The sequence below is a fragment of the Odontesthes bonariensis genome, chromosome 17 (assembly GCF_027942865.1).
Source record: "Odontesthes bonariensis isolate fOdoBon6 chromosome 17, fOdoBon6.hap1, whole genome shotgun sequence".
Lineage (NCBI taxonomy): Eukaryota > Metazoa > Chordata > Actinopteri > Atheriniformes > Atherinopsidae > Odontesthes > Odontesthes bonariensis.
The window spans coordinates 3,473,766-3,489,001 of record NC_134522.1 but is presented as its reverse complement, the minus strand read 5'-3'; the positions used below and the strand labels follow the sequence as shown (position 1 = coordinate 3,489,001).

General features: G+C 43.2%; 1 protein-coding gene across 4 annotated transcripts; it reads left to right on the top strand.

The window, feature by feature from the left end:
- Positions 1 to 1,481: 1,481 nt before the first annotated feature.
- Positions 1,482 to 13,757, top strand: LOC142366052 (uncharacterized). 4 transcript variants are annotated; one of them, XM_075447844.1, is made up of 4 exons: positions 1,482 to 1,604; positions 2,181 to 2,470; positions 3,610 to 3,777; positions 10,979 to 13,757. In XM_075447844.1, exons 2-4 carry the CDS (start codon positions 2,428 to 2,430, stop codon positions 12,010 to 12,012), a joined length of 1,245 nt encoding a protein of 414 aa, XP_075303959.1. In that variant the 5' UTR covers positions 1,482 to 1,604; positions 2,181 to 2,427; the 3' UTR covers positions 12,013 to 13,757. The 4 variants fall into 4 exon arrangements, with proteins under 4 accessions (XP_075303959.1, XP_075303956.1, XP_075303957.1 ...); XM_075447841.1 differs by having other exon boundaries at positions 2,181 to 2,940; XM_075447842.1 differs by having other exon boundaries at positions 1,482 to 1,972; positions 2,181 to 2,940.
- Positions 13,758 to 15,236: the final 1,479 nt, after the last annotated feature.

The following is a 15,236-nucleotide window of genomic DNA, read 5'->3' as shown; positions in this document are numbered from 1 at the left end:
TAAACTCCTAATTGGACTCGAAGACCTTAACAGGCTTTTTCCTGAAGGCCTCACAAAGCTCCTTCGATCGTGGGACGATGACGCCTGAGTTTCATCTGAAAAGGTTCCATTTGGAGGTTGTAATCACGTACATGTTATCTGAATCTGATGATTCATTTGAGCATATCACAGCTGCACTGCTTCATTAAATGTTTGCTTGTCCAAATATGAGAAAATCGAACTGTTATGCCATTTATTATGACTTAAGATGGAATATCTTTAATGAACACGTCCACAGGAGGAGTTAGGGGGGTTCCAAATGCTTTGAAAAACTAAATTTACAAAGTGAGGAGTGTAAAGTTCATTTCCGTTCCAAAAGATTCAAATGAAATCGTTTTAATAAAGCAGTTTTATTTCAGAGTTGTTCAGTGATTCACTGAAATAAGTAACCATCAAACATTGTAAAATGTAATTCTAATAAAGGAAAAACTGATTGTGTGGCTCTCTTAAGTTTCATGCTTATCTTTTCTTTACATGGTAACAGAATTGTTCCGCTGCTTTCGCACAAAGGCTGTAAAGGAGGTCAGTAAGTAAAGACCTGAAGAAAGGTGCACCTAAAGTAACTAAACACGTGTACATGTAAACCATGAAAAAGATGTTCCAAAAAGGTAAAAATCAACCCTCAGTTTAAATTATAATTATCATCTTTACGAAATGTTCCTTTAAATGAGAAGTTGGCGTAAAATATCAAAGTTTTCAAGGACTTTGTGAACAGTTTGAGTTCATTTATAAAGTTAAACTTTCTGTTTGTAATAAAGAAAAACTTTAGTGACTGTTTTGTTTTAACTACTTATTTAAAGGTTTCAGGCTTAATATAAAGGTCCATCTCTTTTGTAAACATCAAAAACAGAGATTTATGTTTATGTAAAAAAGCTATAAGCTTTATGTTTGTTTCATCCGTATTAATTTTCATAATATGTTCTTTTGATTTTGAAAAATCAATAGTCACATATTCCCAACGAAGTTTAAAGTAGGACAGAATGTATGCTAAATGTTTTTTATAATAAACTTGCTTATTCTTTTTGCTAAATTTTATATTCAGAAATGGAAATTTGCTAATAAAACGCCATGTTTTCCCCATTTTATTAAAGATATAGAACTATATTTTAAATCAATAACAGACTCTACTGATGAAAAGGCTCTAAGGACAATTTCTATTTGTACATTTTTGCATGTTTTCATCTAACACCCCTGGTTTGTTTGTTTACATAACTGTCATGTTATATTGTTTACTTTATTCGTTTGTTTGTTGTATACTTATATCTGTTTAAATAAAGTATAAAAAAAATAAAATTGAAAAATAAATTGAAAAAAAGTTGGACAGAATGTCCACGATAAAACTACAGATTTTTGTGGGAAGAAGAAGAAGAAGAAAAAAACGAAGAAGAACTCGAACTCGAATCCCATCCTGTTGTTGGGATGTGACGTCAGCAAACTGTTTCCGGGTCGAAGAGTGCCGCGGTGCTGTGTCCCCTGTGCCATGAGCAGGTAGAAGTGTACACAAACCGAAAAGTTGTCATTCTACCGATTTCCATGTGACGAATAAAACGGTTGCAGCTGATAAGGCAAGCTACAGCTCTCAGATAATAATTAATTCTTCGTTATTTGGTAGAAAAACGTTAAAAGACAGCAGATGCTAACATTAGCTAGCTAGCCTTAGCAGCCGCTGTGTACTGTAGATGGTTTTATGCACATAATTCACTATGAACAGTTTTTTTCTGTCTATTTAATGATATTCTTCAGGCAGTTCTACACTCACTTATATTACATCCTGCTTTGTTTACAGATTGACACACAGCTCTGCAGTTAGCTCCATAGCAAATAGCAGGGACTAAGCTAACAGTTAGCAGTTGCTGCTAAGTTTTTCTTAACTGTGTTAAAATAAAATGTCACCTTCCAAACAGAGAAAGACTAATGAAAACTGCAAATAACGGTCAGTTATATTCTATATATTATATTCTATATTCTATTCATTATTTTTATTTTATATTTATTTTATTCTATTTTATTTGCTTGTTTTTACTTTAATTGTTTTCATATCTTTTACTGTATGCTGCTGCAACAAAACAATTTCCCAAATTGGGATGAATAAAGTATCTATCTATCTATCTATCTATCTATCTATCTATCTATCTATTCAGGCGTGAGGACTTCACCCCAAACGGGAGCTCCAGAATGTGCAGTCAGCACTTTCCAGATGGGAAGGCAGTCGTGCCCGTGCGCTTTGCGTGGAACAAGAAGACTTTCCACATTTATCAGCTCAGCCTCACCTGTAACCAAAGGAGCGAAATGGCTCCTGCCAGTGGTTAGCGATGTTGCCAGGTCCTGTGACAGAAACGAGCAACCAGGTCTATGAAAACAAGCCAGAAAAAGTGACAAGAAAACAGAATGTCAAAACCACCTGAGCTTTTAGGCTATAGCAACAGATCAGGTATATTTTACACAAGAAAACTAATTCTGAAGCATAACGAGTCAACTCTTAAAAAGAACGTCCAGTAAAAAATAACTAAATGACAGTGGAATAGAAGCAGGCCTGCAGACCAGCGTTAGAAATATGTCTCTACTTCTAACTCGGCTTAAAGAGGACACAATAGGTCGCTTTCACGTGACGTCACGTTGCTGCATCGCGAGGGAAATTCAGATGGAGGGCAGGAAGTGAACTGGGGATCTGCCGTCTCAAAAAAATGCCTATGTTTTGTGCGGTTTACGGTTGCTCTAACCGTTCTAACCGTGAAAAGGAAAAGGGCTTTTTTAGAGTACCGAAGATAGTCGTTCACAAAGGTGAGAAATGTAGAAATCTCACAGAACAACGCCGTAAAAAGTGGATTTTAAACCTACATCTGCTGTCGGGAGGAGCGGAGACGGCTAATGCCCGTGTCTGCAGCGACCACTTCGTCAGAGGTATGCTAGCTCGCTAACTTGGTTTTTGTGGCTGTATTTATATGGCATTAGTTTGTCGTTAAATGCTCATTTACTGTAGCCTGGGAATTCCCATGCTGCTTTGCGCGCGATTTCATTCACACTGCAAAGGCAGCCTGGAAACCACCGCCCTTATTTTTGCCTGAGTTAGGGAACCAATCACAGAACGGGGGGGAGGGGAGCAAGACGATGACGACGTCTATGCGTGACACCGAAGCTTGTAGAGTGTTAATCCAACATGGCAGCGGACACAACGTTACCGTTCGATGCAGCCTTAGAAAGTGTTTTAAGTAGCTTAGAACGCAAGTTTACTCTTAAAAAAGAGCAATGTTTGGCGTTGAAAGATTTCATTGCCTTCTTCCTCGTCGAATTTCTGTCACTACATACGTCATCTGGTATAAGTGATACAATTGGCTATGAATCGCGCGCAAAGCAGCATGGGAAGAACCAGACGCCATTTGATAGACATTCGTAGCGCCCAATAAACGGCTCTAGGCATTCGTAAACCACGCCTCAAATACGAGAAAATGCACACCTAGTTCCCAGACCACCATCTCATCGAGATGTGGACGCGTCAGCCAGGCTACATTTACTGAGTAATTATTATGAAGTTACCGGTAGTCTAATATGCACTTCATTGGGACTTTTTAGGCTGCCCGAGCGCTTTGGGTGACGTTGAGTCGGTAGACTGGGCTCCGGCGGTCAACCTCGGTTACCAAAAAACGCCCAAATCGGAGTCATATCTGAAGCAGATGGACGAGAGGTCTGAACCGAACCAGCCAGCTGACGTCCCACAATCAGAGAGCATCAGTCATCAAGGTAATTTATTGTACTAAGATGGATTTGTCAGAAAATCCATGCAAAACCTCGAATTAGGTTTTCAAAATGGACCCTAATAGCCTTCCTCCCCCCCGACAGACAGGCCACGTGTTAATGTTAAGGGTTAGCATGCGGCCTGGCTGTCAGGGATGCACATAATATGGGTTAGCAGAGTTAGATAGTGTATAATAATAACCTAATAATAATGCAGGGTGTCCATAAAGTCTCTTTACAATTTAACAAATGTAAGCAAATGAAAAGACAAACTGTGGAAATTATTACAAAATGAGTAGATACTGAAGTTTTTTGTCTCATTTAATACACCTCTATATAGCATTTGGCTCGAGTGCCTGCCAGAGTTGCAACGTGCAATCTATATCAGCACACAGTACAATATAGCCTAATTATACTAATATGCTTCTTACGCACTTATTACCTCCGCCAAGGAGGTTATGTGATCGCCCGAGTTTGTCTGTTGCTTTGTTTGGATGTTCGTTCGTCTGTTCGTGCTGCAATCTTGCGACCTCCACAAGGTGGCGCGACCTCAAGGTGCCAAAGCCAGACAGAATGCATAGTGCGTGGATTTGCTTGCACGGCAACCCAGTGTGCATAACTGCATATAGCGTAATAATAACGGCGAACACTGCTTCCCGACAAAACATTATAATAATAATAATATTAATAATAATTAATAATAACGGCGAACACTGCTGTTCAATAATGAATAGGGAGAAGGGAATGCCTCTTCTGCTGACAGCGCCAAAGAACAAGTAGCCCACATCAGGAACGTATGTCCATACATGGCTCGCTATCCACAGGTAGGCCACACCTTCGCAGCCATCTGTGATTGTTTCAGACCATTCACTACAATATATGGGTGGATAAAAAAAATGCACTTATAAAACAAAGCTTCCTTGGCGGAGGTCTGCACTCTCTGAGTGCATTTCTAGTTTGTTTCCTAAATTGTCTTTGTTTTCTAAATTGTCTTCCCATTTGTCTCGGTACCTAACTTACCGCACTTCCTCTAGCACTAGTTACGCTCTTAGCTGTTTGGTTTTGGAAGGAAATGCACTTATGATTTCTTGTGACCTGAAGTTCTTTTGCCTACCGATGTGGAACACACTGATTGTTAATCGCTCTGGATAAAAGCGTCTGCAGAATGACCGTAATGTGATGTAATATGGAGTAGCACTTTACATTAATGAACATGTTTATCCCTTTATCTCCCTGCTGGTTCTGAAGTACAGTGGCAGTATGCTAGCAGTACGTGTGATCCGGTGGTAAACATCCTAACCTACATAAATTACTTACCCGGCCATACAATTGCAATGACTTCTCCATCCTCCAATACCTACTCCTCTGGTCCAACACAGACAGACGGACGTAGACTTAAGCTGAATTATTGTTAATTTGATGAAGAGTTGCTGGTAACGGAGGGCATATCAAAGTGGAACAGAAACCCTTTTTACCTGATAAAGGCCTCAGTATGTTTCTCCGTCTCCGTAGTCATGGAGAGGCTCTCCGTCCTTTCGAAGTTCTCCATCGCATACCCAAGGCAGTTCACCTCCCGATCAGTAGGCGTCGCTACGTTAGACGACCCAATCTCTTACGTCTATGGTGAAAGTCGTTGATTGGTTGTTGACCTTCCGGCTCCGTTCCACTCCTCACAGTGAACGATGGCGACCGAGAGAGAAAGACTGTTGTTGGAGTTGGAGCTTGTTGATGTTGAAATGCAAACATTTTGACCAAATGTTGACCGGCACACAGTAAACTCTTTCAAAAATGGCGGTGTTGTTGTTCTGAGAGGAAGGAGCTAAACCGGGAAAGTGATTCCGGAAATGATGTTGTTAGCCGACCAATCACAACCGCGAGTCTCCGTCTCCTACACGGATAGATGGATAGGAATGTTGGCCCACGCACGCAAGAGACGGAGACCGTCTCCGTAGGCGACCATAAATCAGCCTGAAGTTTCCGCCCCATCCCCATGACGAAGCTTTGCCAGGGACACCAGTTCCTATCAGCAGGTCTTTGACACACCATAAAATGAATGATGTTAACTGAGAGCTCAGCAGTCTTTTATTGTCCCTATGGTGGTGTTTCTCAATGGTTGGGTCAACAACAGTGAGGTGCCTTTTTTCTGTTTCAATGATAAGCCGCATTCCCACTGTAGGAACCTTTGGCAGTTCCTATAACCTTTTCAGGAACGGGGCCCTTTTTTTTTCCCTCATTCGCACATACAGGAACTAGGGACCACGGCCCTCAGTTCCTGGAACCATTTCAGCTCCTTCTCCTCAGCTGGGTCTGTTCTGGGTTCCATAGGAACACATCTGACGGAGGTGTTTGGTGGTCGGTAGCTCCGCCCCTTGTCATGCTGTCAGGCTGAAATGTTTCCTCATACGACACGGACACAACCTTGGCGTGTTTAATAAGTTAAACCTCCACGTGGTCTCCTTTGTCTGCGGCGCTCTGCTCTCCTTCCTTCATGAAACCAAGAAGTATGGCCTGCGCTCCATCCTTCGTCTCCTGACTCTCTCTGTGAGCTCTTCCAGCCTCCATGTTAGACGCCCGATGTGATCGTCCATGATTAATATCACCATCATGCAGACCATGAACACGGTGGCCTCCCCGCTCTCCATGTTAGCTTCTTGGTGGTGTTTTCTTCTTCTCTCCTTACTTTTACCGGGTTTTGTTTTGTTCTGTTTTGTTGTTGAATGTGGCGCAGACGGCTGCGTTGCATCTCTATCAAGGCCCCGACTCATGTGGGAACCAGTGTTGGGAGTAATGGCGTTTAAGTATAACGGCGTTACTAACGGCGTTGTTTTTCCAGTAGCTGAGTAATCTAATTAATTACTTTTCCCATCGTTACAACGCCGTTATCGTTACTGAGAATATAAAGTGGTGCGTTACTACAATTTGGTTGCAGGCTTTCGGCTACACATCAGCTGCCTGGAGAGGGCAGGGGTGCGATGATGATTGGCTGTGTGGGTGGATGCCCTGCTCACGCTGTCTCACTGCACGCGCTAAACACACACAAGACAGCGGCGACGAGCCAGGGAAGTTCACAGGTAGCGTTCTCTAACTGGAAGTATCGGCACTACTTCTCACCCGTGGAGATAAAAGGCAAGAATGTGTATGTAACATGCACGCTGTGCCCAGGGAAAAAAACTTTATCCACGTCTGCCTCAAGTTACTCAAATCAAATGAAGCACCTCACATCAACCCATGCGAATATGAAGCACTTGTTGCTTCTGCAGCTGCTAACCCAACCCCAAGCCCAAATGCAGCTAGCTAACCCAACCCCAAGCCCAAATGCAGCTAGCTAACCCAACCCCAAGCCCAAATGCAGCAAGCTAACCCAATCCCAAGCCCAAATGCAGCTAGCTAACCCAAGCCCAAATGCAGCTAGCTAACCCAACCCCAAAGGCAGCTAGCTAACCCAACCCCAGGCCCAAATGCAGCTAGCTAACCCAACCCCAGGCCCAAATGCAGCTAGCTAACCCAACCCCAAGCCCAAATGCAGCTAGCTAACTCAACCCCAAGCCCAAATGCAGCTAGCTAACCCAACCCCAAGCCCAAATGCAGCTAGCTTACCCAAGCCCAAGCCCAAATGCAGCTAGCTAACCCAAGCCCAAATGCAGCTAGCTAACCCAAGCCCAAATGCAGCTAGCTAACCCAAGCCCAAATGCAGCTAGCTAACCCAAGCCCAAATGCAGCTAGCTAACCCAAGCCCAAATGCAGCTAGCTAACCCAAGCCCAAATGCAGCTAGCTAACCCAACCCCAAAGGCAGCTAGCTAACCCAACACCAGACTCAAATGCAGCTAGCTAACCCAACCCCAAGCCCAAATGCAGCAAGCTAACCCAATCCCAAGCCCAAATGCAGCTAGCTAACCCAAGCCCAAATGCAGCTAGCTTGCCCAAGCCCAAATGCAGCTAGCTTGCCCAAGCCCAAATGCAGCTAGCTTACCCAAGCCCAAGCCCAAATGCAGCTAGCTAACCCAAGCCCAAATGCAGCTAGCTAACCCAAGCCCAAATGCAGCTAGCTAACCCAAGCCCAAATGCAGCTAGCTAACCCAAGCCCAAATGCAGCTAGCTAACCCAACCCCAAAGGCAGCTAGCTAACCCAACCCCAAGCCCAAAGGCAGCTAGCTAACCCAACCCCAAGCTCAAAGGCAGCTAGCTAACCCAACCCCAAGCCCAAAGGCAGCTAGCTAACCCAACCCCAAGCCCAAAGGCAGCTAGCTAACCCAAGCCCAAGCCCAAAGGCAGCTAGCTAACTCAAGCCCAAGCCCAAAGGCAGCTAGCTAACTCAAGCCCAAGCCCAAAGGCAGCTAGCTAACCCAACCCCAAGCCCAAAGGCAGCTAGCTAACCCAACCCCAAGCCCAAAGGCAGCTAGCTAACCCAACCCCAAGCCCAAAGGCAGCTAGCTAACCCAACCCCAAGCCCAAAGGCAGCTAGCTAACCCAACCCCAAGCCCAAAGGCAGCTAGCTAACCCAACCCCAAGCCCAAAGGCAGCTAGCTAACCCAACCCCAAGCCCAAAGGCAGCTAGCTAACCCAACCCCAAGCCCAAAGGCAGCTAGCTAACCCAACCCCAAGCCCAAAGGCAGCTAGCTAACCCAACCCCAAGCCCAAAGGCAGCTAGCTAACCCAAGCCCAAGCCCAAATGCAGCTAGCGTGAGCCCCAGCGAAGGAGACGGAGCCACTCGAAAACACACAACACGCGATTTTTCGGGTCAGAATTTATTTATTAATTTATTTCTATCTATCATATGGCAGGCTGCAATCTATTGAGTTCTAATAAATACCAAATGTCCTAAATTACTGTATTTAGTGTTTTTATATCTTCTATATAGGGAGTATAGGGAAATATTCACTGAGTCTGGTCCATTTTTTATTTATTTTTTTCCTTTAGCACAAGTTTCTTGTGTTTACCTTGAATGAATTCAATCAGTTAATATAAACATATTTGATGTTAAAGATGTTATAGAACGTAACGGCGTTATAGAACACAAAAAATAACGCCACATTTACTTTGCTGAGTAACTAATTACTTTTACAATGTGGTAACTAAGCTACTAACAATTACTTTTTGGGAGCAGTAACTGTAACTAATTACTTTTTAAAAGTAACTTGACCAACACTGGTGGGAATGCAGACTGAAACAGTTCCCCTGGGGAAGGACAGCTTTTAGAACAGAATTCAAGGTGGACCGTTCTTAAAACTGCTCTGTCCGAATGCGGCTTTTGACACACCATATAGTCCCTATGGTGGTGTTTCTCAATGGTTGGGTCAACAACAGTGAGGAGCCTTTTTTCTGCTTGAATGATTTTGACTTAGAAAAGAAAAAAACAAGTTCCTTTGAGAACGAGTTAAAAAGCAGAAAATGTCCAAAGAAAAACTTTGAAAGACCTTAAAAACGCCTGGAGAACTATTGCTCAAGACCACTTTAAAAGATTAAAGAAAGAAAGAAATGAGGACTGGATCAGGAGTTGCGTTTATATTTTCACTGTGTATTGGGGTGGGTATTGGCAAAGAAGTCACGATTCGATTCGAATCACGATTCACATGCCACGATGCGATACTGTCATGGTGCATCGCGATGCGTTGCGATATTTTCATTGAACATACTTTTTAAAAAAAATACAGCCATTACCAGTGGCTGACTGGATGTGTATGATCTGGATAGTGTCTTCAATTGATACATAACTCAAAGCAAATCAATTCATAACTGTATTTATTGAAACAACTTTTGGAGGTATTGCCATTAAAACAAATATTACTGGACACACTCATTAGAGTTCTCAACGGGCCTGAAAATTACGACCCGACCCGGCCCGTGGCTTTCAAAGCCCGAGCCCGATGTAACCCGACACATCAATATGAATTATCTACCCGAACCCGGCCCGACGCCGGTGGGTCGAGACATAACCTGTGGAATTTCCATCAGAATCCAGCACCACTCCAAACACTTGGAGATTAAGCCCGAGGACCGACCCGACCCGAGTCATCTGCTTATATTTTCGACCCGAACCCGCGGGTCCCGTCGGGTTTTTCGGGCCGACCCGACCCGTTGAGAACCAGAGGTGGAAAGAGTACTGAAAAATTGTAATTAAGTAAAAGTATCTTTACTTTGCCTAAATTCTACTCAGAGTAATCTCAAAATTTACTTGAGTAAAAGTACAAAATTACTTAATTTAAAATGTAATTTGAGTAAAAGTTACTTAATTACTTTCAGTTTTTTAATGCAAAAAAGGAAGCGTCATGAATCAAATTCAGTACAAGTTGTTTTAATCGATTTCGAGGTGTATTAAAGAAGTAAGTTTGAAGTCGATGTTCTGAAAGCCGAAAGCTCCGTTTTGGCTGGCAGGCACATCTTGCACTGCATAATCACATTATTGCCTTTCGTGCGTTTGAAAAGGAATAATTTTTCTAAATTTGGCCACGGGTTTTTCTGGCTTTTGTCTCCTCCAGAATGTGTATCCTCTTCGTCTTCGGACCTTTCCTCCTCCAAAGTCTCCACGTCTAGGTTAGCAGCAGCCATCTTCCAAAGCGCAGGTAGCCTACTAGATCCACCACACCAGATTATTTAACAATGGAAAGGGCGCGCGCAAGGCAAGGCCACGCAATTGACTTTCAGTTCCGGGACAGCTGTTTAAATTTCCGCCCGCATTTAATTTTTCACCATCAATATTTGTTTTACTCAGTAATGTGAGGGGTTTCAAATGTATCGAAGTAAAAGTACTTGGGTCAAAATGTACTCGAGTAAAAGTAAAAATTACACATTTCAAAAACTACTCAGAAAATTACAAATTACTCATAAAAAGTACTCAATTACAGTAACGTGAGTAAATGTAAATCGTTACTTTCCACCCCTGTTGAGAACTCTAACACTCATCACAAAAAGTGCATAGGATTTATAAAACTTAAAATAACAAAATAGGGATGATCAGTACAGACAAAAAAAAGTGCATAGGCTTTATAAAACTATAAAAAAATAATAAAAAAATATTGCAAACATCCCTTGCAGTGAAATGCATCATTTGCATGTGTCCTATCATTAAAGGCATAAAAAGCACAAAAAAAAAAATCGATACTTGGCGTCAAGAATCGATGCAGTAGATCGCGAAAATTAGAATTGCGATGCATCGTCATGACGATTATTTTGCACACCCCTAATGTGTATCTTTTTCTCCATCACAGATGATGCGTTGCCGTTAGCGACCTCATTGCCTGTATACGAGGAAGTTGTTGAGGAACCTGAACCGGACGAAGCGACTTGTTGGGAAGACTTCACGACCGGTGATCACAGTTACTGCAGGAGCCCACTGAGGACCACCACGTGTGACGCAGGGACCCAGTGCAGCTCGGAGCCGCTTCACAGAAGCTTGCTGCGCACAGATGAACTCTCGGTCCTCTACACGGGCTTAACTCTCCCCGCCTTTCGCTTCCTGGCCACCAACCTTCTGCCTTCTTACGGCGGCGGCTTCCAGCTGGACCCGATCGATCAGTTCCTGATGACTCTGATGAAGCTCAGGCTGAACCTTCTCCTGGAAGACCTCGCCGAGAAGTTCGGCGTTCGTCAAAGCAGCGTCGGCGTCATCGTGGCGCACTGGATCGATGTGATGGACGCGCACATGAGGAACTGCGTCCCCTGGCTGCCCAAGAAAACGGTGGCTGAAACCATGCCGCCGTGCTTTAAAGAACACTATCCTGGAGCCACCTGCGTCATTAACTATTCCGAAATCAGTCTGCAGACGCCCCAGAGTTTGGACTCCAGGAGGGAATCCTACAGCCGTTTTTACTACGGACAGAACGCAGTCAGGTTCATGGTTGCCACGGCGCCCTGCGGGCTGATTATGTTCATCTCACCGACGTATGCCGAAGGATGCTGCGACCAGTTCATGGCCTGGGATTCAAGGTTCCTGGAGTACCTCCGCCCAGGCGATGAGGTGGTGGCTGGTGGAGGCTTTAAGATCAGAGATTTACTTAACGAGCGGAGGGTGAAGCTGACCGTGCCCGACTTCACAAAAAGTCACTTTCAGCTGTCAGAAACCAGCAGAAACATCGACAGTTTGAGGATATACGTGAGGCGTGCGATACACCGACTGAAGCTGTTCAGAATCCTGTCGGAGACGGTTCCCGCCAGCCTCACCCCAAATGTGGACAAAATCCTACGAATATGTGCCGCTCTGTGTAACCTACAAGGAGAAATCCTTCACGGGGAAGTGGAATAAGATGTTCCACATTTCTACAGTCGGTACAAGAATTCCCTTCATAAACTTCTACGTCCTAAAAACTTGTTTCTCTTTTCAAAATGAGAGATTAGTGAGGACTTCAGCAGAGGACTGCACCTTTTTATACGTTCACAGTGAACTCGTAGTTCTCATAACTCTGTCAAAGAAATGGGGTTAACAGCTTTAAGTTGACAGTTAGCGTTTTTTCTTTAGCATCAGCGACAGTTTTAGACGTTCAGTCACTGAGTTCAGAAATGAATCGCAAAACAAAATAACAAGACCTGAAGAATTAAAAAATCTTTGCCATGCAATCCTAAAATAAAGAAAGCTTAACAAAAAGCCAGTTTACACACCAGCAGCCCATTCTTATACCTGCATCAAGTGAAAAAAATTATAAAAGTCAGAGAAAGTTCATGAACCTGATGGGATGATAGTTTCTGCAGCCAGGACGCTCTCAGACTTTCTGGATTTGGTTATCTATCGCACTACTGCTTGTTCTTATTGCTGAGTCTTTGGCTGTGTTCGAAAACCGTATACTACATACTTCCATACTACATACTCATCGATCAGACAGTATGCAGAGCGTTTACCCACAATGCATTTCGCTCCTGCCCGAGCCGAAATCAGCCGGCCTGAAGCTGATTTCTCTTAAAGGTGGGGTATGAGATCTTGGAAAAACGGTTCCTGCAAGCTATATGTTTGAAAATACACAACCTTGCCTCTCCCTTCAGCCCACCCCTCGAAACCACGCCTTCAAAACATATGAACGAGTCACGAGTCTGTGAACGCGCGGGGGGGGCTGACGGATGATTGGCATGTCAGACTCCAATAGAAGTAACTCTCATCATTACTTCTATTGGTCAGACATTTCCTCTTGCTACACCATCTACAATGGACTAAAAGATTTTTTTTTTTAAAAAAACATTCTATTTTAGTGGGTGCAATGGGGTCGTGAGGAGGTTTTCAGACAATATGATAAAAAATGCTCCAAAAAACATCTCATACCCCACCTTTAAGCTCTAAACTCTGTAAACTTTAGCAACATTTGAAACATTTTCAGGCGAAAAAGTAGTCGTTTAGATCCCCAACGTGTTGAAAACCTGACAAAATACCGGCTGTTTACAATTTTGTTCCCACGAATTCGGCGCTACTAAAGCTAGCTGCAGTGAGCTAACGCACTTCCTGTTATTTTCACAAAATAAAATACCCGTTGCCTTTTATCATAGGGAAAGCCATTACCATACAATTGGTGCTTTTGTTTTGAAAACAGGAAGTGAACCTACCCTCGTTGTAGCTAGCTTGAAACTGCCGTTGTGACAGGAAATGACGATCGGCGACGTCATGTTACGTTGCATCTTGGGTAGTTTGAGTATGAGTAGTAACCTCATGATGCATACCCAACATTTCAGAGAATCTAGTATGCATCCGGGAACTTCTCGCTTACTCCAAACTCGCATACTAACTCAAAACGTTAGTATGAGTAGTAGGAGAAGTATGCGGTTTCGAACACAGCCGTTGTTTACCTGTTTGGACCTCATCAACAACATGCAAAGTATCAGGTTTTCAGTCTTTTAAATCAATGAAAATAAACTTTTTCACACCGGTAACACAAAACAACTCGAGCTTTATCTGCAGGGCACCACCGACTTTCTGCAGGACCTGCACCAACCAATAATGTTTATCAGCTGTGTGGAGCTCCAGCAAGTTCTGGACAGTTTTACTTAATAAAAGTAGTGGTTTTTCTACTTTTATGTATCTAAATTCTTCCACATGTGACTGGTCCATGTGTGCTCAAATGACAAATCTATATAGAGGTCAGAAAAGTTACTTCATTTGGGCTTTTTTTCACTGATCGAGTTGTTTGTTTCTGTCCTAAGTTCTGGCTGCACCAATCACTGGGCACGCCCAGGAGAACCTGATATCAGGGAACCCAGATCAACCGTTAACAGAACATGGGAGCTGAACCAGAAAAAGTTGCCCAGAGGCCCATTTTTAATTGAAGCTGTGGAGATCCATTCACCAACTTTACAGCAGAACTCCTGCTTCTGAAGAAGTCCTCCAGATGACACTTGATCTGTAATGACTCCTTTGGGTGCAGCCCCCCCCCCATCGGGGCTACTAGATAACTGAGGATCTTCAGTGACAAATGTTCTTGGTGCTAATGGATGTTCATATATCTCAGAGCTTTTGAGGTTTGAAGTGTCTCATCCCACCACTGCTGTTCATCTCTACAGCACAGATTCAGGAAATTTGTCTTAAAAAACAGTAAAATGAATTTAAAAAAAGCACCCATTTGGAAACATACTGGGGTAGATGAGTTTGATTTCACATCTATATGGTAAAATATATTTAAATCTTACTTTTATCTGGGATATATCATTGAAAGAAAGGAGAAAACATGTTTCTGTACACTCCTTGTAAATTTTTTCTTGGTTTGTGGCCTGTATCAACAAATGTTCTGGTGTCTCTGGTCCCTCATCTATTTGAGGAACACCAATTTATTTTGCCAAACATATTTTTGCCCTTAAACAAACATTTAATTGGTGACATGTAATCCATCTTTAAACCATGCTCTGCACAATAGGTGACAAATAATTTCAATTCTAAGTTCTTACCTATAAGGACACAGTCCTAAAAGTGTCTTCTGGTCCAAGTCAAGTCTTAAAATAAAGTTAATACGATGACAAAAGAACAACATAACCGATTGATTGCAGCATTGGTTTATGCACAGCTCTCTTAAGCTGGATTTATACGTCAAAATGACATTTCAGGCCAGGTGAGCGCCATGAAAAGGCGGCGCAGTGCGTTGTCGTGCACCAGTCGAATTTTGTAACGACAAACCGGATGAACCAATGCGAGACCAGGCTCAGTGAGGAGGTGCGTTTGTACAGGCTCCTTGTTTTACAGCAGGGAAACAGCACAGGGACCACTTAAACTCCCAAAACTGGTGGACAGAGATTGGCAGAACTTTGGGGAAAGAGTTCTGTAAAAGAGTGTGGAAGAAGCTACGGGACAGATATGTGAAAGCAAAGAAGAAGGCAGAGACTCATTGGTTTAACGAGGACAGTGAATTCACCCGGTTCACGTCGGTCCTCAGGCAGAGGGCGAACAATCCATCTTCTCTTTCGTCTTCTTTTCGCCGGCTAAGTTTCTAAGCATTTCATCTCCCAGTTACTGCAGCAGTATCACTGATGACAGTGTTCCTGCTCTTGACAGTGGCATCG

Excerpts from the sequence above, each read along its gene's own strand:
- LOC142366052 (XM_075447841.1), top strand. The coding sequence starts at position 2,724 with ATGCCTATGTTTTGTGCGGTTTACGGTTGCTCTAACCGTTCTAACCGT. Across the intron at positions 2,941-3,609 it reads CAGCGACCACTTCGTCAGAG|GCTGCCCGAGCGCTTTGGGT; the intron begins GTATGCTAGCTC and ends GGGACTTTTTAG. Across the intron at positions 3,778-10,978 it reads AGAGAGCATCAGTCATCAAG|ATGATGCGTTGCCGTTAGCG; the intron begins GTAATTTATTGT and ends TCTCCATCACAG.